This window comes from Bos grunniens, chromosome 26 (assembly GCF_055505025.1).
Source record: "Bos grunniens cultivar Pamir isolate PY7600 chromosome 26, Bosgru_T2T1.0, whole genome shotgun sequence".
In the NCBI taxonomy this organism is placed as follows: domain Eukaryota; kingdom Metazoa; phylum Chordata; class Mammalia; order Artiodactyla; family Bovidae; genus Bos; species Bos grunniens.
This window is the reverse complement of record NC_141190.1, coordinates 21,384,469-21,405,000: the sequence shown is the minus strand read 5'-3', so window position 1 is coordinate 21,405,000 and position 20,532 is coordinate 21,384,469. Positions and strand designations below refer to the sequence as shown.

Below are 20,532 nucleotides of genomic sequence, written 5' to 3'. Positions count from 1 at the left end.
GTCACTGTCCTTCCATACTGCCCATGGCCTTGTGACATCAGGGCAAGAGGCCAGAGCTGTACAGACTGTCATCACCCTCCTGACCTCAAGATTTTCCGTGGGACTTGGCAATGTGGAGAACAGCTGGAAGTCAGCACCCACATCTGGCCTTGGGTTGTCCCCGGCCTGTTCTCTGTGCAGAGACAAGAGGCAGGACCCTCATGGGCTATGGGCTCCTTCCTGTCTCATGGTCCAAGCTGAGTCACAGACAGCAGACAGCCAGGAGAGCTAGCATCGGTGCTCCTGCCCAGAGGAGTGGGGACCAGGCTGGTCTGTATTCTGGGCACCCACTGGCTTCTAGGGGAGATTGAGTAAAACAAGGGGTAGAGACCCTGCACTTCCATAAATATATCAGCTCTCTCATTCAGTGAGTATGGAGTGCCACATGGTCCCAGGCACAGTGGTAAGTGCTTAAGTTATAAAGAGATCCTGACCTTGGACAACTCACCATAATAGTGGAGATCCTTATAACTCTGGGTGATGGTGTTTAGCACAGGGTGCTATGGACTCCAGGGAGAGGCACGTACCAGACCAGCTTGGGAGAATCAAGGGAGACTTCCTGGAGGAGGTGGCAGTGTTGAGTCTCAAGGTACCACTGGGATGGATGTGGAGAAGGGCAGTTGACAAGTTTAGAGGCTCAGAAGAGGAAGAGAGACACAAAACTGACACTCTGCTGATTAGGACCTGAAACACACTCCTCCAAGGACCCAGGCCAGAGAGATGGTGTGAGGTCTTGTGCTGTGTGACCCTAGTTGAGGAGAGGTTGGGGCACTTTTCCAGCCAGCTCCCCGTTTGACTGCGTGGTCTACCTCGCCGGATCCCTCCTTCCCCAGATTGTGCCCTGTCAGGCCTAGAACAGCAGTGTGTGTGTGTGCGTGCCTGTGTGAACGCACATACAGCCACGTGCCGCTGTGTGTCCCCAGTGGGTGGGGCAGGTCTGGCGCCTCTACCAAGTAATTCCTACCTGTCTCTGGGGACTGGGCCTATGTCTGCAGATCAGAGTGAATGCTACTGGGCGCAGTTAATGGGAAGAGTGTGGGACCAGGGGCTAACAGTCTGTGCATGCGAGACTTGGGGACAAAGGTCTTATTAGGACCAGGTCCAGGCTGGTGATCTCACTGACACCCTGGGGAGGTGACACCCAGGGACAGATCATGGGACTGGGGCCAGGCTGGCAGTTTCTGTGGTGGCCTGACTTTTCACCAGGGCTCTTACCCCAGCCAGGGAAGGTGTCCCATACCTGAGCATTTCATCTGTGGTGGGCAGAAAGAAGGACAGGCCCAGGGTCTCCAATAACAAATACCTGAGCTGGAAGGAAAGCCTTTCTTGCCCTGACTCTGTTCTGAGCTGAATGGAGAAGAGAGGGCATGCCCCAGCCTTGCTTTTGTGGTCAGAGAGAGGTGTGCCCCGCTTGCTTCGTATAGTGGCTAAGGGGAGTCTCATTGTCTTCCAGAATTCCAAATCAATGTTCCCTCTGTCCTACAGGTGGAAGGTTAGAGGCCTTAACCATTCCATGCCCTCAGCACCTCTCTTTTGCATCTCTCCCTCCCTCCTTGTTGTTCCCTGCAGGCCCCTACCCGAACCCAGCCCCCATGAGGCACCCTCTCCCCAGCTGATCCAGCCTCTGGCCTCCACAGGCGGTTGGCCTGCTCTCCCCTGCCCTTCCCTTTGCCTGATAGTAACCTCTTCCACAGCTGATGTCACCCCGCTTTGCACTGACACAGCAGTTGAACCGGGTACAGCAGGGCTGCACGGGCCAGAGGGCAGCTGTCTGTGTCCCAAGTCAGGCTTCCCTTGGTGCCTCCTCCCCGCAGCCACTCCCTCTGAGCCAGTGTATCCACCTGAGGATTGCGTGTTGACTGAGCCTTCACAGTGCTCCGTGGACTCTTAGTTCTCTTTTGTGCAGGGGTGGTGGTGGGCAGCGGGGAGGTGATGGAGAATGCAGCCAAGGCTCCGAAGCTGCCCCCGGGGAGCTCACAGCTTTCCAAAGGAAACAGGACAAAGTCCAGTAGCCAGCTGGGCAGGATAACATCTAATGACAGCAGGGTATAAACGTACCATGTTAAATGGGGAATGGGTTCAGGGGAGGCTCCTACCCGAAGCGCCCCCAGAACTGGTTAGAGGAGAGAATGGGCCTGAGACAAACTCATTTAGCAATTTTTTGAGTGTCTATTCCTGTGCACTGGCCTGGGTGCTTTGACAAACTACTAATATTTATTGATATAGTTAGACTATGTTACAAGGCTCAGAAAGCTGTATCAGTCTGGGGCTATTAGGGTAGGGGTAATGTGGGGGGGACATATCAGTTCCCTTTGCCTAGGGGTGGGTAGATACTTCATAGATTTGTCTAGCAAGGAGTTCATTCCAAGCACGGAACAAATGTGCTGAGTGGGGAGTGGAAAGGAGTCTTGCTAGTCCCATTGCCCCCATCCTGGTTCCATCAACCCTGAAACTAAGGTCTGGGCCCCTGGGCAGGTTACAGTCTGGAAGCCCACCCCACCACCACCACCTTCCACATCACCTGGAGGTGTCTTCCTTTCATTTCATTCCCCATCTCCACCTTTCTTCTCCATCTCTCTCTGCCCAAGAGGAAAAAGGGGAAATCCCACACTTGCCCTCAGCTTCCTCTTTGTCATCTAGGTGTAAATGATGCAATTGGGGTAGATTGCCAGGCCATTCTCTGCTGCTCCCATGCCTGGGGTTGCCTGGATTCCCTTTTAAACTCCCAAGTTACTTCCTCCCATTTCCATAAGGCACTCTGCGTTTGCAATGTGACCTGGCCCAGACATGTTCTTGTAGAATCCTTGCTGGTCAACCTGTCTCCTGCTGGGCCAGACTGGCACCTGGGCCTGTGGGTCAGGGCTGAAGCCAATACCCAGTTAATCCCATTACCTCCTTCAGTTTTCGAGAGCTTATAAGCAAGAAGGTGCCAAAGGCAGGGGCCTCGAAAAGGTAGGGCTTTCTTGGGAGGGTATAGTACTTGGATTCATCCAGGAAAGTGGAGAATTGGATGCAGCATGCAGCACGTGGGAGGAGATGGTCACTGGGGGAGGGGTTGGGGAGTGGGGCGTGAAGTCAGCACAAGAGGTGTGAAGTGGGGATTGAACTGCCCCCCTCAGAGGTGGGGAACACAGATGGCCCTTGGTGGAGACTACTGGGGGCTGTTGTTCAGTCTCTAAGTTGCGACAATTTGCGACCCCATGGATTGCAACACACCAGGTTTCCCTGTCTTTCACTATCTCCTGGAGTTTGCTTAAACTCATATCCATTGAGTCGGTGATGCCATCCAACCATCTCATCCTCTGTCGTCCCCTTCTCCTCCTGCCTTCAATCTTTCCCAGCATCAGGGTCTTTTCCCATAAGTCAGCTCTTTGCATCAGGTGGCCAAAATATTGGAGCTTCACCTTCAACATCAGTCTTTCTAATGAATATTCAGGGTTGATTTCCTTTAGGATTGACTGGTTTGGTCTCCTAGCTGTCCATGAGACTCTCAAGAGTCTTCTCAAGCACCACAATTGGATAGCATCAGTTCTTCGGTACTCAGCCTTCTTTATGGTTCAACTCTCACATCCATACATGACTAATGGAAAAACCATAGCTTTGACTAGACTGACTTTGGTGACAAAGTGATATCTCTGCTTTTTAATATGCTGTCTAGGTTGGTCATAGTTTTCCTTCCAAGGAGTAAGCATCTTTTAATTTCATGGCTGCAATCACCATCTGCAGTGATTTTGGAGCCCAAGAAAATAAAATCTGCCACTGTTTCCACTTTTTCCCCTTCTATTTGCCATGAAGTGATGGGACTGGATGCCATGATCTTAGTTTTTTGAATGTTGAGTTTTAAGTCAGTTTTTTCACTCACCTCTTTTTACCTTCATCAAGAGGCTCTTTACTTCCTCTTGGCTTTCTGCTGTTAGAGTGGTATCATCTGCATATCTGAGATTGTTAATATTTCTCCTGGCAATCTTAATTCCAGTTTGGGATTCATCCAGCCCGCATTTTGCATGTTGAATTCTGCATAGAATTTAAATAAGCAGGGTGACAATATACAACCTTGGTGTTCTACTTTGCCAACGTGGAACCAGTCTGTTGTTCAATGTCAGGTTCTAATTGTTGCTTCTTGACCTGCATACAGGTTTCTTAGGAGACAGGTAAGGTGGTCTGGTATTCCCATTTCTTTAAGAATTTTCTACAGTTTGTTGTGATCCATACAGTCAAAGACTTTCATGTAGTCAATGAAGAAGATGTTTTTCTGGAATTCTCTTGCTTTTTTAATGATCCAATGAATGTTGGCAATTTGATCTCAGGTTTGTTTCTCTGCCTTTTATAAATCCAGCTTGTACATCTGGAAGTTCTCAGTTCACATACTGTTGAAACCTCGCTTGAAGGATTTTAAACATTACCTTGGTAGCATGTGAAATGAGTGCAGGTGTCCTATAGTTTGAACATTCTTTGGCATTGCCTCTCTTTGGAATTGGAATGAAAACTGATCTTTTCCAGTTCTGTGGCCACTGCTGAGTTTTCCAAGTTTCCTGGCATATTAAGTGCAGCACTTTAACAGCATCATCTTTTAGGATTTGACATAGCTCAGCTGGAATTCCATCACCTCCACTAGCTTTGTTTGTGGTAATGCTTCCTAAGGCCCACTTGACTTCACACTCCAGGATATCTGGCTCTAGGTGAATGACGACACCATCATGGTTATCTGGATCATTAATATTTTTTTTGTATAGTTCTTCTGTGTATTCTTGCCACCTCTTCTTAATTTCTTCTGCTTCTGTTCTCTTCTTGCCATTTCTGTCCTTTATTATGTCCATCTTTGCATGAAATGTTCCCTTGGCATCTCTGATTTTCTTGAAGAGATCTCCAGTTTTTCCTATTCTATTGTTTTACTATATTTCTTTGCATCGTTCACTTAAGGCTTTTTTATTTCTCCCTGATATTCTCTGGAACTCTGCATTCAGTTGGATATATCTTTCCCTTTCTCCTTTGCCTTTCGCGTCTCTTCTTTTCTCAGCTATTGGTAAGGCCTCCTCAGACAACCATTTTGCCTTCTTGCATTTTTTTCCCTTGGGGGTAGTTTTGGTCACCCCCTCCTGTACAATGTTATGAACCTCTGCCCATAGTTCTTCAGGGAGTCTGTCTACCAGATCTAATCCCCTTGAATCTATTCATCACCTCCACTCTATAATCATGAGGGATTTGATTTAGGTCATACCTGAATGATGTAGTGTTTTACCCTACTTTCTTCAATTTAAGCCTGAATTTTGCAATAAGGAGCTCATTACCTAAGCCACAGTCAGCTCCAGGTCTTGTTTTTGCTGACTGTATAGAGTTTATCCATCTTTGGCTGCAAAGAATATATTCAGTCGGATTTCAGTATTGACCATCTGACAATGTCCATGTGTAGAGTCATCTCTTGTGTTGTTGGAAGAGAGTATTTGCTATAACCAGTGTGTTCTCTTGGCAGAATTCTCTTAGCCTTTGCCCTGCTTCATTTTGTACCTGAGGGCCGAGGCTGTTCCTTTTCCAAAAGAAGGTGTGGAGGCCATGAAAACAGGCCTTACAGATTTCCATCTACTGGTGGGATAATTGACCAAGAGCCTCCACCTGGGGCACTTATAGGTGAGCAGCCCAGCCAATAATCGAGCTTAGCAGGGATACTAAGGCAGGCTTCTTCCTGGAAGACACAGAATTCTCCTGGTGGTTTGTTTGGGCTCCCTGAAGGTCTTGGCCAACGTTTCTGAGACTAACTATACTGCAGGAGGCTCCACACCAACTTTCCTACTCTCTCTTCTTCATTTGGGGTCAGACTGACATTCTAGTCTGACAACTCTCCTAGCATTTCTAGGCGCACTCCCTACTTTCACTTGCAAGTGTTTCCCACACTAAAACCCCTCACAAGCTTTATTCTTGGCTTCTGCTTCTCAGAGGACACAGATTAACACAAAAAGCTACCATGCCTCCAGAATGATAAATCCCCGTGGGTTAGGACTTGTTAGCAGAGTTACCAAGCAGAAAAGAATAAGTAACAGGAAGGAGCAGGAGAGAAACAGTCCCTAGGTTGGAGACTCTCTGAGTACACAGCCTTTCAAACTGGGCAAGGGTACTGCTACCACCTGGTGGACATTTTAGGCAAAGCACCATTGTGCCTTCCCACTCTGCTCTGTGATTCTGCTCAAGAAGGTGGGAGTGAAGAATCTATTCTGGGCCTTGGGATCCCCTCTCCCTCATTTCGGAGAAGGCAAAGGCACCCCATTCCAGTACTCTTGACTGGAAAATCCCATGGATGGAGGAGCCTGGTAGGCTGCAGTCCATGGGGTCGCTAAAAGTCGGACACAAGTGAGCGACTTCACTTTCACTTTTCACTTTCATGCATTGGAGAAGGAAATGGCAACCCACTCCAGTGTTCTTGCCTGGAGAATCCCAGGGACGAGGGAGCCTGGTGGGCTGCCGTCTATGGGGTCGCACAGAGTTGGACACGACTGAAGCGACTTAGCAGCAGCAGCGGCTCCCTCATTTACAGCATAAATTATAAGAATTGAATTCCAGATTCAAATGTTTATCCTTTAAAGTCAGCACCACGGTTGGACATCTGTATAGATACTAAAAATCACTAGCTTGTATACTTAAATGGGTAAACTGTATGATCTGTGAATTATATCTCAATAAAGCTGTTTTTAAAATTCAGCACCAGAAGAGGCGTTGGAATGAACTGAAACTTCTATTTTATTTAAAATAATTTTTATTTTTAAAAGGAAAAAATAGAAGAATTTTAATTTTAATTTGGAGGATAGTTGATTTACAATGTTGGGTTTGTTTCAGATATTATGAACTGAAGCTTTTAGAACATGAAGATGAGGATGGTTGGTTTTGGTTTCTTGCTGCTGCTGCTAAGTCGATTAGTCGTTGTCCATGGCAACCCCATAGACGGCAGCCCACCAGGCTCCGCCATCCCTGGGATTCTCCAGGCACGAACACTGGAGTGGGTTGCCATTTCCTTCGGTTTCTTGGGACATCCCCAAGCAGATGTGCAAGAAGCTCACCCAGCAGGCACTCAAATACTTAGTAAATTTACATGTGCAGTTAAATGGAGCCACTTCATTCATTGCCTTGCCACCCACTCTTTAACCTTTCCACCCCTGCTCCTCCAAATCAGGCATCTCTAGCCTCCTCACTTTTCAAGGTCTCCTGAGAGATTCTAGTCTAAACATCCAGAAGCTTTTATCGGAATTCTTGACCTTTTAACACCATTTGATACCATCCATCAGCGCCCACTTCTTCAAACACTCCTCCTCTGACTTTCGTGTCTTGAAAATCTCTGGTCCTCCTCCTGTCTCTAATGACTCTTTCTCCCTTTTGGCTCCTCTTCCATCCTCCAACTCAAGTTCTTTTCTTTCTTTATTCAGTCTAATCCTTTGGCAATCTTAACTGTTCCTGTGGCTCCAATAAACTTCTAGCCACACAATCCCCATATTACTGTCTGTAGTCTTTATTGCCCTCTTAAACTTCAGCCCAAATTGTTCAACAGCCTCTCATATTTCGTCATCTCAACACTAGGCTCAAATATGCTTAAAGCCAAATTCATCACCTTCCTACTGAAACTCACTCCTTTTTGCTCCATCTCCCTACCCACCTTGTAATAACATCACCACTCTTCCAGCTGTCCGGGTTTGAGACCTTAGATCTGCCTCTGATTTCTCTCCCTTGTACCTCACATTCCTTCAGGTGCATTGTAATCCCAGCAGATGCCACCTAAGAGACTTCTCATAAATCTTTCCTTTCCTTTCTAATCTTATTTCACCGAATGAAATTCATACTTTCATTATCTGTCCCTGAGCTAACACAGTAATTTTCCAACTGATTTGCTTGCTTCCAGTCTCTCCCCAAACCAACCTATCCTGTTGTCAGACTGTTTTCCATAAAATATAGCTTTAATGTAGTTACTCTGTTCAGATGCTTTGTTTGTCTTTCTGTTGCCTAATAAATAAAATGGCTGGTATATGAGGCCTTCCATATTTTCTCCCAGCCCTCTTTCCAGGCTCCCTTTCTATACTCCAGCCAAAGTGGGCTTGTTCTTCCAAAAGAGACTTACTTTCAACTTCCCACCTGCCTGGCTTCGTACACACTGCTGCCCCTGCAGGGTGACATGCAGGAAGTCATTACCACTGTCATCAGACCCCATTTGGAAGCCTGACGCCACCGTTAAGTTCTCTCTCTGATCCTCGGTTTTCTTCCACCTGTAAAATAGAGATAATGAAAAGCTAATTGTATGAGAGTTAACTGAGATCATATTAATACACAGTAAAGTATCTGACATTGTGGTTCAGTGGTAACTAGAAGGACTGATGCTGAAGCTGAAGCTCCAATACTTTGGCCACCTCATGCGAAGAGTTGACTCATTGGAAAAGACTTTGATGCTGGGAGGGACTGGGGGCAGGAGGAGAAGGGGACGACAGAGGATGAGATGGCTGGATGGCATCACTGACTCGATGGACGTGAGTCTGAGTGAACTCCGAGAGCTGGAGATGGACATGGAGGCCTGGAGTGCTGCAATTCATGAGGTCGCAGAGAGTCGGACACGACTGAGCGTCTGAACTGAACTGAACTGAACTGATACCTTATTGTGCTGTGCTCAGTCGCTTCAGTCGTGTCCGATTCTTTGCGACCCAATGGACTGTAGCCTGCCAGGCTTCTCTGTCCATGAGATTTCCCTGGCAAGGAAAATTATTATTTTTTCCGAGTACGAAAGTACTCATAATCATTGTAGAAAAAATTAGCAAAACAATAAGCATCTATAATCACACCATCCAGAGCTGCCATTACTAAATATTTTTATTTTTCAATATTAGTCCTTTTTTTTGATGCATATATCTAAGTATATACAGAGAAAATTTGAATTCTGTACATGTATATGCCAGAAGTTTTAACATAACATACATGAGCTTTTTCTTACAACATTAAATGTTATTCAAAAATATTGCTAATTTCTGCACAACAATCCATAATGTGAATGTGTCTTAATTTATTTGATCTTTTTTCTATTGTTGGATATTTGGGCTTCCTCTTTTCCAGCTTTTTAAAAAATTAATAACTGTTATCAATCACGCTGATAGAGATACCAAGGTAGATTTCTCGATTTGAGATAACAGGGCCAGTGGAACAAAAGAAAAGAAAGTTCTTGGTTCTAAATTCCTGTTCAGGAAGTTTTTTAAAAAAAATTTTGAAAAACGATTGACCTTTATTGAGGTGTGATTGCCATACAAAAAGCTGTATTTATTTAATGTGTACCACTTACTGAGTTTGGCAATAAGTATACAGCTTTATAACCATCACCTCAGGAAATTTTAATCAATTTGTAGTTTCACCAGTTACTCTAGCTCTTTTATTCATTTGTCTCTTTTTCAGCTTTTGAAGAGATAACCAATTTCAGGAGTGAAAAAGTGGTTGGATTCCCTGTTTTTGGAAAGAAGCTAAGGCATGAGTAATTCAAGCTTAGCTCAGCTCCCATTCCAGTGACCATGAGGGACAAAGATGACTGTAAGTTTTAATATTTCTTGCAGTGTTGTAACTTTCTTCTCGTTTGGTCTTTTAACTTGGTCTGTTTCCTTATGCGTACTATCAGTAAAACATGTCTGCCTCTCAGAAACTGTAGTGCGCTGCAGGGACAAGAAGCGGGCAGAGAGATAGAAATCATCATTCCATTCCTCACTGACCTCAGAACGTTGGATCACCTGCTGCAGAGCCACAAAGCACCTGTTGCTTCTCCCTTGCAGTACTTTTTATGATGATAAACCATCAATTATCTGTATATTTGTTTGATGTTTATCTTCCTCACCAGAGTCTAAATTTCATGGGGCAGGTGGCCCTAAGGCTCGCTTTTGCTATTTCAGTAAACATCTGTGGAGTGAATTATGATTAGAATGAGAACTCAGGATGGAAAAAGATGTGGCTTCTCTAATGGGGCTCTCAGAGGGAGGGACAAGGAGGTATGGTGAATGTCTGCCCTGAGAGCCTGAGGTGATGCTGGAAGAGTGAACCCCGAGGGACCTGCCCTGGGGCTCCAGTCTCGCCTCTTCCCAGGCTTGGGACAGTCAGTCGAAGTGCCTCATATGAAATGTGGTGAGTGGCTCTGAGGAGAAGAACCACATTCTCTCACGTCCTCTTCCCCGAGCCTCTCTATCCTCCATCTCCTTGCCCTCTCATGCCTTTCTTTCTCCTCTCCTCCTCTCTCTTTCTAGCCTGATGTCTCCTACTCAGGTGGAGCTCTTTCCTTCCCTAATCCACCCCCTCCAGCAGGTGGCCTGGTTAACAGTCCACTAACGCACCAGCTGAAGAACCCTGCCTGCCACAGCAGGAGCTCTGCCTAGAAAGGAAGCTGCTAATGCATTATGTCAGGACATGTGAGCTCAGATCCGTTTTCTAGGGCTTAGTCAAGTGACAACCTCTTTATTTTTTGGCTGAACTGCGTGGCATGCAGGGTCTTAACCACGGGTCCACCAGGGAAGTCCTAACTCTCTTGTTTTTGGAGATAGTGTCATCTGTCTCTTACCACCTAGGTTTGATTGCTTTCCTCCATCTGTCTAAACCTCTGTAGAAGGTATGGGCAGATGGACAACAATGTCCAGGGGGACCCTTTAGAAATGGGAGGGAAGCTGAGGGTCTCATTCGTAAGGATTCCTTTTAGAGAGATGGAAGATGCAAAATGTATTCCAGAAGGACTCTGAAATCAGGGAGGTAAAAGGAAAGGATGAAAAGGCTAACGTGGGTCCTCTTAATGAAGAGGGGGGTCACGTCCAGCCTCTCTGTGAGGTGTCTGATGAAATAAGACAGAGGCTATTTTCTTGCTGTCTGGGCTGGGACAGCTGCTACGGGACTTCATATACCTGGACCTTCCAACTGAACTGACTTGTTCATGTTAATGTATTATGGAGAAGCTGGGGCTCGTGGAGGCCCCCTGGTGTAGTGCTGTGGTGTTTGTTACATGGAAAAGGCAGGGGAGGAGTCCCTTTGGCTTAGCTCACTCAGCTTGCTTTGCTTGATCCACCATGTATGTTTGTTGTTGAAATCTTGGGCTACTCAAATGTCAGTATTTTTACCAGGCAGATGACTGTGGTGGTGTATCAGTGAAGGTTAAGCTCTTATACCAGGCTTCTTTCTTATAGATAAGTGATTTCCAGCGTCTTCCATTGAGAATCATTGCCATAGTGAGCCACTGTTACTTATAAAAGGTTTCTTACTGTTTATGTCTATTGGGGTGAAAAAGGTTGAGTCACTATGTTGAGTACAGAAGGTGGTTTGCAGCTTGCTTCTCCCTGTAGAAACTGGACTGTGGATCACCCTAGAATTCCTTTTTCTAAAGTATGGAAAGTGTCCTATCTCAGAGGAACTTCCAAGGAAAACTTGTAAGGAGATGGACCACAAGATTCCATCTTGTAGACTTTGATGCCTCTGAACTCTTTGTCAGGGCCTATCAGATCCCGGAAGCCCTGGAGAAGCTGGCTGGGATGGGGAGGCTGTGAAAAGGGGTGCGCTGGTGGCAGGCATGGGTAACCCTCTTCCTGCTGACTGCATGAGGAGAACGTGTGACCAAAACTTTTGTCTCACTGAAGCAACGGGACCAAGTCTCCAAGTGGCTAAGAGGCTTCATGACGAAGAGGTACTTTTGGTTGGAATGAGTAACAAGGCTTGTCATGTGGTTATAAAACTCTTCTAAGAGGTGCTTTCATTTAAAGACTACTTGTATAATACTTTTGAGGTGAAATGCTAGCATTCCATTCTGTTGGTGTCAGCTGAAGTGGAATGGGTGTGGACACAGAGAGTTCTTGGACCCCACTTGTCCTTCAGGGGGCAATGACAACAGAGTCCTGGCTGAAGGTGTCTATCTTAACCATGAACTGCTGTGTCTGAACTGCACTAGGGTGGATGTAATGCCAGGATTATTAAATTCGTTGTGTGCTTTATAGTGCACAGATTATAAAGACTTCTATTTCAGTTCTAAAATAATCCTTAAGTTTAGCAGGACAGGCCTTATTATCAACACTTTGCAGATAGGTAAACAGAGCCTCAGAGGGACTCTTATTGTTGCCCAGAACCATCTGATCAGTGTGTTTTTCAGCCAAGAGTTAAACCCGGGAGTTTTGGTTTCAAGGTCAAGCCCCTTGGGTTTTGCTGAGCCAATAAGAGGCAGTCTGAGCCACAGGACTCCCCTGAAATCAGTTGCTTTTTTTTAACAGAGCAAAGTCAAGTGCCAGTAGGAGCTGGAGGGCATGGAAAACTGCTGGTCATGAAATCATCAGGAGATCCCACTTTATTACCACATTTGCAACTTCTTGAGTAAGATTTAACATCCTAAGAATGCAGAATGGCTTTTGAGAAAATTTCTCAAGCTCTGTTGCATAACCTGTGCCCACTGTGGGCCTTATAGATTATACTCCATGGGGAGTGCTCAGGACTGAGCAGGGAAACACGTTGGCCAGGTAGGTGACCAAGACAGGTCCCATATCCCTGGCCTTAAGCTCCCTGGGGCCTGGGACCTGTCATGTGATGAACCTCCTTGAGTCCATCCAAACCCCTGCTGATCATAAGCCTCCTTTAGGATATAAAATCACCCAAAGGAATCAGAAACCATCTCCATTTCCTCTCCCCACTTCTTTGGACTCTAGCTTCCTGTCCATCGCCTCTGTCCCAGAGCTCAGTTTTGCAGGCCAAGGGTCCTTTTGCAATTGTTTGAAAAGCCTGTGGGTGAGAGGTAGAAACTCCTGTTCCTTCGCTGTCAGATGGTTTCAGAGCAGATGGGCAGTACAGGCCCGAGTCCTGATCTTTTGTCTTCCCAAAGAAAACCATCACCTTGGAATGTGTCTCATTAACCAGTAAAATGCAAAGAGGGGAACTCTTCTGTCTGTGAGAGCTCACAGAGTTGCTACAGCCCAGTCAGCTACAGCTCAGATGGAGAGTTCATTCCCTTCATAGTGTCCCGGGCTGGGGTGGGAGAGCCATGCAGCAGGCCCTGGGGGTAGGACAGCTGCTATCTCAGATGCTGAAGTACACTCACGAGGAGCTGAGCCCAGCCCTGGGTTGTCTGGACTCAGGATCTCTTTGTGGGGATACCTAAGACTGCTCACTTCCACCAGGCTGATGTTTTACTGAGCACAAAGGTGGGTGGGCTTCAGGCCAGAACAGCAGTGGAATAGCCCAGAGAGGGAGTCAAGAGCAGGAGAGAGGGCAGCCCCCACTCCAGCCAGCAAGGAGGAGGTAAGCATCTGCACCTGTAGGGCGCGCCCTGCTCTGAGCCACAGCGCATGCCTGTAGGCAAGCTGGGGCCCTTGCTCAGGGCTGGAGCTAGGCACAGGCAAGGATCTCTGGGGGTCCTTGCCAGGGTTTTGATTCAGAAACCTAAGATTAGGGGGAAAAAGCCAATCAGCCTTGCCATTGCTCCTGCTGCATTTTGTGCTCCTGCTCACTGTTCTAGGTCCAGCGTTAAGCAGAGGCTAAGATAAGCTTTTCATACTGTTCATGGGGTTCTCAAGGCAAGAATACTGAAGTGGTTTGCCATTCCCTTCTCTAGTGGACCACATTCTGTCAGATCTCTCCACCATGACCCGCCCGTCTTGGGTTGTCCCACGGGCATGGCTTAGTTTCATTGAGTTAGACAAGGCTGTGATCCTAGTGTGATTAGACTGACTAGTTTTCTGTGAGTATGGTTTCAGTGTGTCTGCCCTCTGATGCCCTCTTGCAACACCAACCGTCTTACTTGGGTTTCTCTTACCTTGGGTGTGGGGTATCTCTTCACGGCTGCTCCAGCAAAGCGCAGCCGCTGCTCCTTACCTTGGACGAGGGGTATCTCCTCATCGCTGCCCCTCCTGACCTTCAACGTGGGATAGCTCCTCTAGGCCCGCAAAAGGAGTACATCAAGGCTGTATATTGTCACCCTGCTTATTTAACTTATATGCAGAGTACATCATGAGAAACGCTGGACTGGAAGAAACACAAGCTGGAATCAAGATTTCTGGGAGAAATATCAATAACCTCAGATATGCAGATGACACCACCCTTATGGCAGAAAGTGAAGAGGAACTCAAAAGCCTCTTGATGAAGGTGAAAGTGGAGAGTGAAAAAGTTGGCTTAAAGCTCAACATTCAGAAAACGAAGATCATGGCATCCGGTCCCATCACTTCATGGGAAATAGATGGGGAAACAGTGGAAACAGTGTCAGACTTTATTTTTCTGGGCTCCAAAATCACTGCAGATGGTGACTGCAGCCATGAAATTAAAAGATGCTTACTCCTTGGAAGGAAAGTTATGACCAACCTAGATAGCATATTCAAAAGCAGAGGCATTACTTTGCCAACAAAGGTTCGTCCAGTCAAGGCTATGGTTTTTCCAGTAGTCATGTATGGATGTAAGAGTTGGACTGTGAAGAAGGCTGAGCGCTGAAGAATTGATGCTTTTGAACTGTGGTGTTGGAGAAGACTCTTGAGAGTCCCTTGGACTGCAAGGAGATCCAACCAGTCCATTCTGAAGGAGATCAGCCCTGGGATTTCTTTGGAAGGAATGATGCTAAAGCTGAAACTCCAGTACTTTGGCCACCTCATGCGAAGAGTTGACTCATTGGAAAAGACTCTGATGCTGGGAGGGATTGGAGGCAGGAGGAGAAGGGGATGACAGAGGATGAGATGGCTGGATGGCATCACTGACTCGATGGACGTGAGTCTGGGTGAACTCCGGGAGTTGGTGATGGACAGGGAGGCCTAGCGTGCTGCGATTCATGGGGTCGCAAAGAGTCGGACGTGACTGAGCGACTGAACTGAACTGAACTGAAGATAAGCTTGTCAGCTGAGCTGGGTCCAGATGTACACTCCCCTTAAGGAATCCCAGGTCACACAGCCCTTGCCCTTTGCTCTCTGGTCCGTCTTCCCAATCAGTGCTTAGCCTCTTCCCTAAACAGCTCTGCACTCTGCAGGAAGACCTTTCTGGCAGTATAGCTCAGCTGTAAGCTAGAGTGTGGACCATCTAAGAGGACAGACCTCAGAAAAAAGGATTCAGGTGATCTGAACCTCTGCAGGCATTCCCCCTCCTCATCTACGGTCAGAGACCCTGTCACATAAGTGTCTGAAACAGGGGGACCTCCTCTCACGATCCTTGCCCCCAGCTGTGAGGGTGGAATGAGGGAGGAGAGCCCCCCTTCTTCACCCCACCAGGGCTCAGCTCCAGGCGAGACCATAACAGAGCCTCAGACACCATTGGCTGGGCCTGGAGGGAGGCAGCACTTTTCAGTCCCTGTGCCTGGCCTGGGTCTGCACCCTGATCCATGGTGGCCTTTTCAGGAGCTTTTAGTGGAAATGAGTTCAGACCTGCAGTGAAGTTCCAAAGCCTCCCTCTGCTCCCAGCCCCACCTACTGCTTTTTCATTACCTCTTCTACCAGGTGGGGAAGCATCCCTCCCAGGCCCCATCTGCAAGCAGCCCTGCTCTCCCCACAGTGTTCACCTCTCTTGCCCCACCTTCCTTCCAAACCCAGTCTCCACACCTTCCTATTCCCCCATCAAACCCCTGCCTCCCAGCTCCCTCCCACCCTCTTTCTTCTTGTCCCCTGCACTTGCTGAGGGGAGAGAGAGCCCCTGACACAGCACTGACGGTCATTCCCCACCCTCCACCTCCTCTGCTCCCTCCCCGCAGCGGGCACAGACTCCCCCTACAAAAGGCTGGAGGCAGAGGCTGCAGGAGACCAGCTGCTCTCCCATTCCCTTCCCTTTGCCCTCTGCTGGCTAGGCTAACCTGTGTCTTTGTTCTCTCTTTTTCCAGGTGAGAGTGGGTACCTGAGGTGCCAGGTCCCCTGCCTCATCCCCCATGAATGCTGTGGGAAGCCCCGAGGAGCAGGAGCTACAAGAGCTGGGGAGTGGAGCCTGGGACAACCCCACCTATAGCGGCCCCCCCTCCCCTCGAGGGACCCTCAAGATCTGCACCATCTCCAGTGCAGTGCTGTCTCAACCCCAACCCAAGCAGCCTGAAGATGGACCCCAGGAGAAGGCACACAGGACCCTGGTGTCCAGCTGCTGCCTTCGCATCTGTCACGGCATCAGAGGTGCCTGGTGGGGGGAGGCACCTCCTGAGATACTGGGGTCGGGAGAAGGGGCCAGCTGAGGCTTTGGGAAGGGGATGGGGTTTGTGAACTGTCTGTATCAGATCTGAATGCCCCAGAGTACAGAGGCTAGTGTGTGGTCTCTCAGAGGGAAAGCCTGGCACGGTCATCTCTTGGGGACCGAGAAGCATATATGGGAGCTAGTTTGAGGGAAGACATGGATGTGATGATACCCTAGCCTGCCCCACCTGAGGTAAGGTGATGGGAAAAGGGCCTGGGGTGGAAACAAGCATAAATTCCAGGGACTAGTTTGTGGGGTAACTGGAAGGAACCCTGCTGTGGGAATTTTGGACATCTCCCTCCCTTTAGGACTTTGGGGAACGACCTTGACTGAGAACACAGCTGAGAACCGGGAGCTGTATGTCAAGACCACCCTGCGGGAGCTTTTGGTATACGTCGTGTTCCTGGTGGACATCTGTCTCTGTGAGTAACGTTTGTCTCTGTGTACATCTGTGTGTGATCAGCACCTGTGTGTACAGCAACTGTGTACACACCTCTGTGGGCAGCGTCTGTGGGGACAGCCTCTACCACTTGTGTGAGCAGACCGTGTCCCAGGATCTTTATATCAATAATAACATTCTATTTTATACTTTTCCAGCTTCAGGCCTTTTAATTAAAAAGAACATGTCACTGAGTTCAGGAGAAAAAGGCAGACTGTGGGAAAACGTCATACAAATTGCTTTGTCGAAAGTTACAAGGGGGAATCCACTTTTTTGTTTGTCTGTTTCGTTTTTAGGGGAATACACTTTTTAAGATCAAGTTCTTGGTACTGACTTAGCAACCACTGCTCTCTGTTGGTAGGTGGAAGTTTTTAACCTTCTGTAAAGAGTGGGTGACACTCTTTTCTGTTCAGAAAAAAATAGTTTAGTGGGTTTCACATAGTTATCATAGACTAGGTTTGATCTACATTTCTTTGGAGGCGGGAAGAAAAAGATTCAGGCATGCCTTAGAACTCACCTCCCTAATAAAAGGGTTAAAGGTGCAAATGGTATTATAATCAGTGCAGCTAAGATTCTCCCATGTGAGAGAGCACCATGCCACAGGTATGGAGGGAAGCTTATCTGAAACTCTATGTATAGATATAAGCTGGGAAGGTTTGGTCTGTCCCTTGAGAGAAGCAAGTGAAAAGCTAGATCAGTGAGTCATGGAAGAACTGGAGTTAGTGATAAAGATGGATTGAACAGATGCTATAAGGCCTATAGGTAAGTGTGCTTTGTACTTAGTTAATTGCTGCTTTAAGTTCTCACACAAGTGCATTTTGGTTAGTTTGATAGAGTTGTGTGGGTACGTGTGTGTTGACTTGAAGCTGCAGCTTAGATCATACAGCTAAGGTGCCTCCATTACTAGATGACTTTATACCTCACAGAGGGCTTCCCTGGTAGCTCAGCTTAAAGAATCCACTTGCAATGCAGGAGACCCCAGTTCAATTTCTGGGTCGGGAAGATCCCCTGGAGAAAGGTTAGGTTACCTACTTCAGTATTCTTGGGCTTCCCTGGTGGCTCAGATGGTAAAAAAAAAAAATCTCCCTGCAATGCAGGAGACCTGGATTCGATGCCTGGGTTGGGAAGATCCCCTGGAGGAGGGTATGGCAACTCAGTCTAGTATTCTTGTCTGGAGAATCCCTATGGGTAGAGAAGCCTGGTGGGTTACAGTTCACAGGGAGGCAAAGAGTTGCACATGACTGAGCAACTGAGCACAGCACAGCACATACCTCACAGAAGTCTCTGCTCTTTCTAGGTTGCATAAATATTCTGCAAGTAGAATCTGAAGATCTGATAATATAATTTTGGTTAAAAATGTCATCATGTTTGTGAGCCACCCACATTTAAATGAGCCCTCTAGGAAAGCTGAGCACTTGCTTTGGTTGGACTTGGTTGGGACTCATTCTTTGGGGAGAGGAGGGTAGCTCTGTGTTTGCCATAGGCCATCAGCATGGAGTGAAAGGAGACAGAGCATGTGGGGAGCAACAGTTGACCCAGGGTATGTTTTGTGGGACCCATTTTATTCCTCTCAGCAAATGACTGTCAGAAATTCATTTGTTGACATACTGTCTTTTTGTCTCAACCATCTGCCAGGAAGGAGTGTTTCTCTCTGTTTTCAGATCCTATGACAGCAGCTGTAACATGCAGGCAGAGCCTTTCTTTATAAACGACTAGAATGTCTCTATTTCCAGAGCAAGATCGGGAGGTTTCTGGATCCCCAGAGTTAGAGTGAACCATTCTGGCTTCTGGGTGGGAAGCTACAGTTCTCAGAGCCCAGTAGTCCATCCGCTCACATTCTCCACTTTTTGAGATCCCAACACACTGCCGAATACTAGGTGGTCTGTAACTTGCCAAAGTCTGAGTCATAGACTCAATCCAATGATCACAGAAACTTTGAGTGGCCAGGAGCTTTACAGGTCATCTAGTTCAAAGAGATAGAAATCCTTTCTCCTTGATCCTCCCTGTGGAGCATCCATGAGAGTTTCACTGTTTCATGAGGCAGCCCTATTTCCTTCCATCCACGGAGCTCCCCCTTCTGTACCAGACCTTGGACCAGACCTTGGACTGAGATATGCAGAGATGACTGATCCCTGGGCCTTTCGGGGGCTCAACCTTCTCCTTTTTGAGAACTTCCTTCTATTGAGCCATCTACTTCCCTGTTACTCTCCAAAGTGACAATTCTTCAGCTGTGTGAATGAATGTGGTGATCTGTTCTCTGGATTAGATACCTGCTAATTTCCCACTAAGCCAGTCATTATAAAATGGTTTCCAGAAGTGGTATTATGCAGCGACTGAAGGCATGGGCTCTGAATTTACACAGACTTGGGTTCAAACACCATGTTCTACCATTTACCAGGTGAGGGACCTTGAGTAAGTAGCTTAACTTCTTTGAGGTTTCGTTTTCTCTTCTATACCTACCCAATCCAATAGGATTATTACATGAGATACATGAAGTAAGATCCATGGAGTCATTACCTCCATGCCTAGCATATATATTCCATAATGCTCACCATCCTGATTGCTTGTCTCCAGGTCTGATATATATGATACCCCTAATGGACAAAATACTCCATAGTCAATCCAACCAGTTCAGAGTTCTGTGATGCTCTTACTCCAGAACTGAGGGATGTATGAGGACAGGCAGAGGAAGTAATGTCTGAACTAAAACCTGAATGAGGAGGAGAATTCTGCTCCCTGAAAGGTGAAGATGAGTAAGTTTCTGGGAAAAGGGAATAATGTGTGCCAAGCCCCAGAAATGACAGAGGGCATAGTTTAGTGAGAGTGCCTCAGTGTGGCTGGAGCAGGGATTTGAAGAACAAAGTGTAAAGGAAGACAAGGCCAGCTGTTTAAGCAGAGGGTGTTGTGAAGGGCTTTATAAAGTATAATAAGTAATTGGAATATTATCCTGAGGACCCTGTAAAGACTTATAAGTACAGACTGCCAGCTCCCTCAAGAACTTTCTTTTGAAAGAGAATTTGGAGGTCTTCATATTCTGATGATTCCTACAACATGCAATAAAATATCACTAATACTAGTTTCCTAGGCCCCCTCCTCTCACAGCCCCTTCCTTGCTTCAGGCTAATTTTCAGGTAACACAGAGCCTTTGACAAGGTCTCAGTAGGGCTTCTTTGGTGCTCTCCAGGGTCCTGACCTCACCTTTCTAGCATCTTCGCTTCTTCACTCAGCCTCCTTGAGCTCTGGCCATCTGCAACTAGACTACATATTCTCAGTGGGGATGGTGTAGCCCCCAAAGGGGTGAAAATAGTTGCCTTCAGAGCAAAACAACCCTGCTTAGCTATTTCTATAGCTTTTGGATCTCCAAAGGACCCTAGTACATGAGCTAATGTAGAAAATGTATGTGATATTAAAATTTAATTAGGGTATAGGGTGATTAGGAAAAAATGTCTAAAGAGGCTCCTGGGTTAGGGTACAATGCAAAAAAATGTTAAGAAACACTAGACTATGCCTACTTTAATTTTGCTAGTTAGTGTGCTGACTAAACTCTCCTGCCTAAGGACAGGGATGCAAGTCCCAGCCATTGAATCTGGCATAAAGCAGAATGGCTATTGTTCTATCAGGATGCTGTCTTCTAAGAACTGCCGTGACATCTGGTTGGATATGTACTGTATCAATTTGCTTTTTTCCCCATGAGTTCCTGAGACTAGGTTCAGCTGCTATAGGACACATATCTGGCATTAAGCTATGGCATAATGGAAAGATCAGGATATTGGAGTCAGAAAAACTAGATTCAGATGCCAGCTCTTCTCCTTACTAGTTTTGTGATTTTAAGTACTTCCTTGTTGGTAGAACAAGGCTAATAATACTTATGGAGATAATGTATAAAGAACCTCACACAATCATTGATAGTAGTT

The 20,532-nt window shown here is 46.9% G+C and overlaps 1 protein-coding gene across 4 annotated transcripts in view; it reads left to right on the top strand.

Moving 5' to 3' along the window:
• The window catches only part of PKD2L1 (polycystin 2 like 1, transient receptor potential cation channel), a 74,148-nt gene that overhangs the window by 7,068 nt on the left and 46,548 nt on the right, over positions 1 to 20,532 (top strand). For 2 of the 4 annotated variants that reach the window (XM_086377242.1, XM_086377244.1), the window contains exons 3-5: positions 9,448 to 9,579; positions 15,842 to 16,121; positions 16,488 to 16,601. In XM_086377242.1, coding sequence (XP_086233368.1) covers positions 15,887 to 16,121; positions 16,488 to 16,601 — 349 coding nt within the window. In that variant the 5' untranslated portion in view covers positions 9,448 to 9,579; positions 15,842 to 15,886. The remainder of the gene's footprint in view (positions 1 to 9,447; positions 9,580 to 15,841; positions 16,122 to 16,487; positions 16,602 to 20,532) is intronic. The other 2 variants (XM_086377241.1, XM_086377243.1) reach the window with 1 other exon arrangement.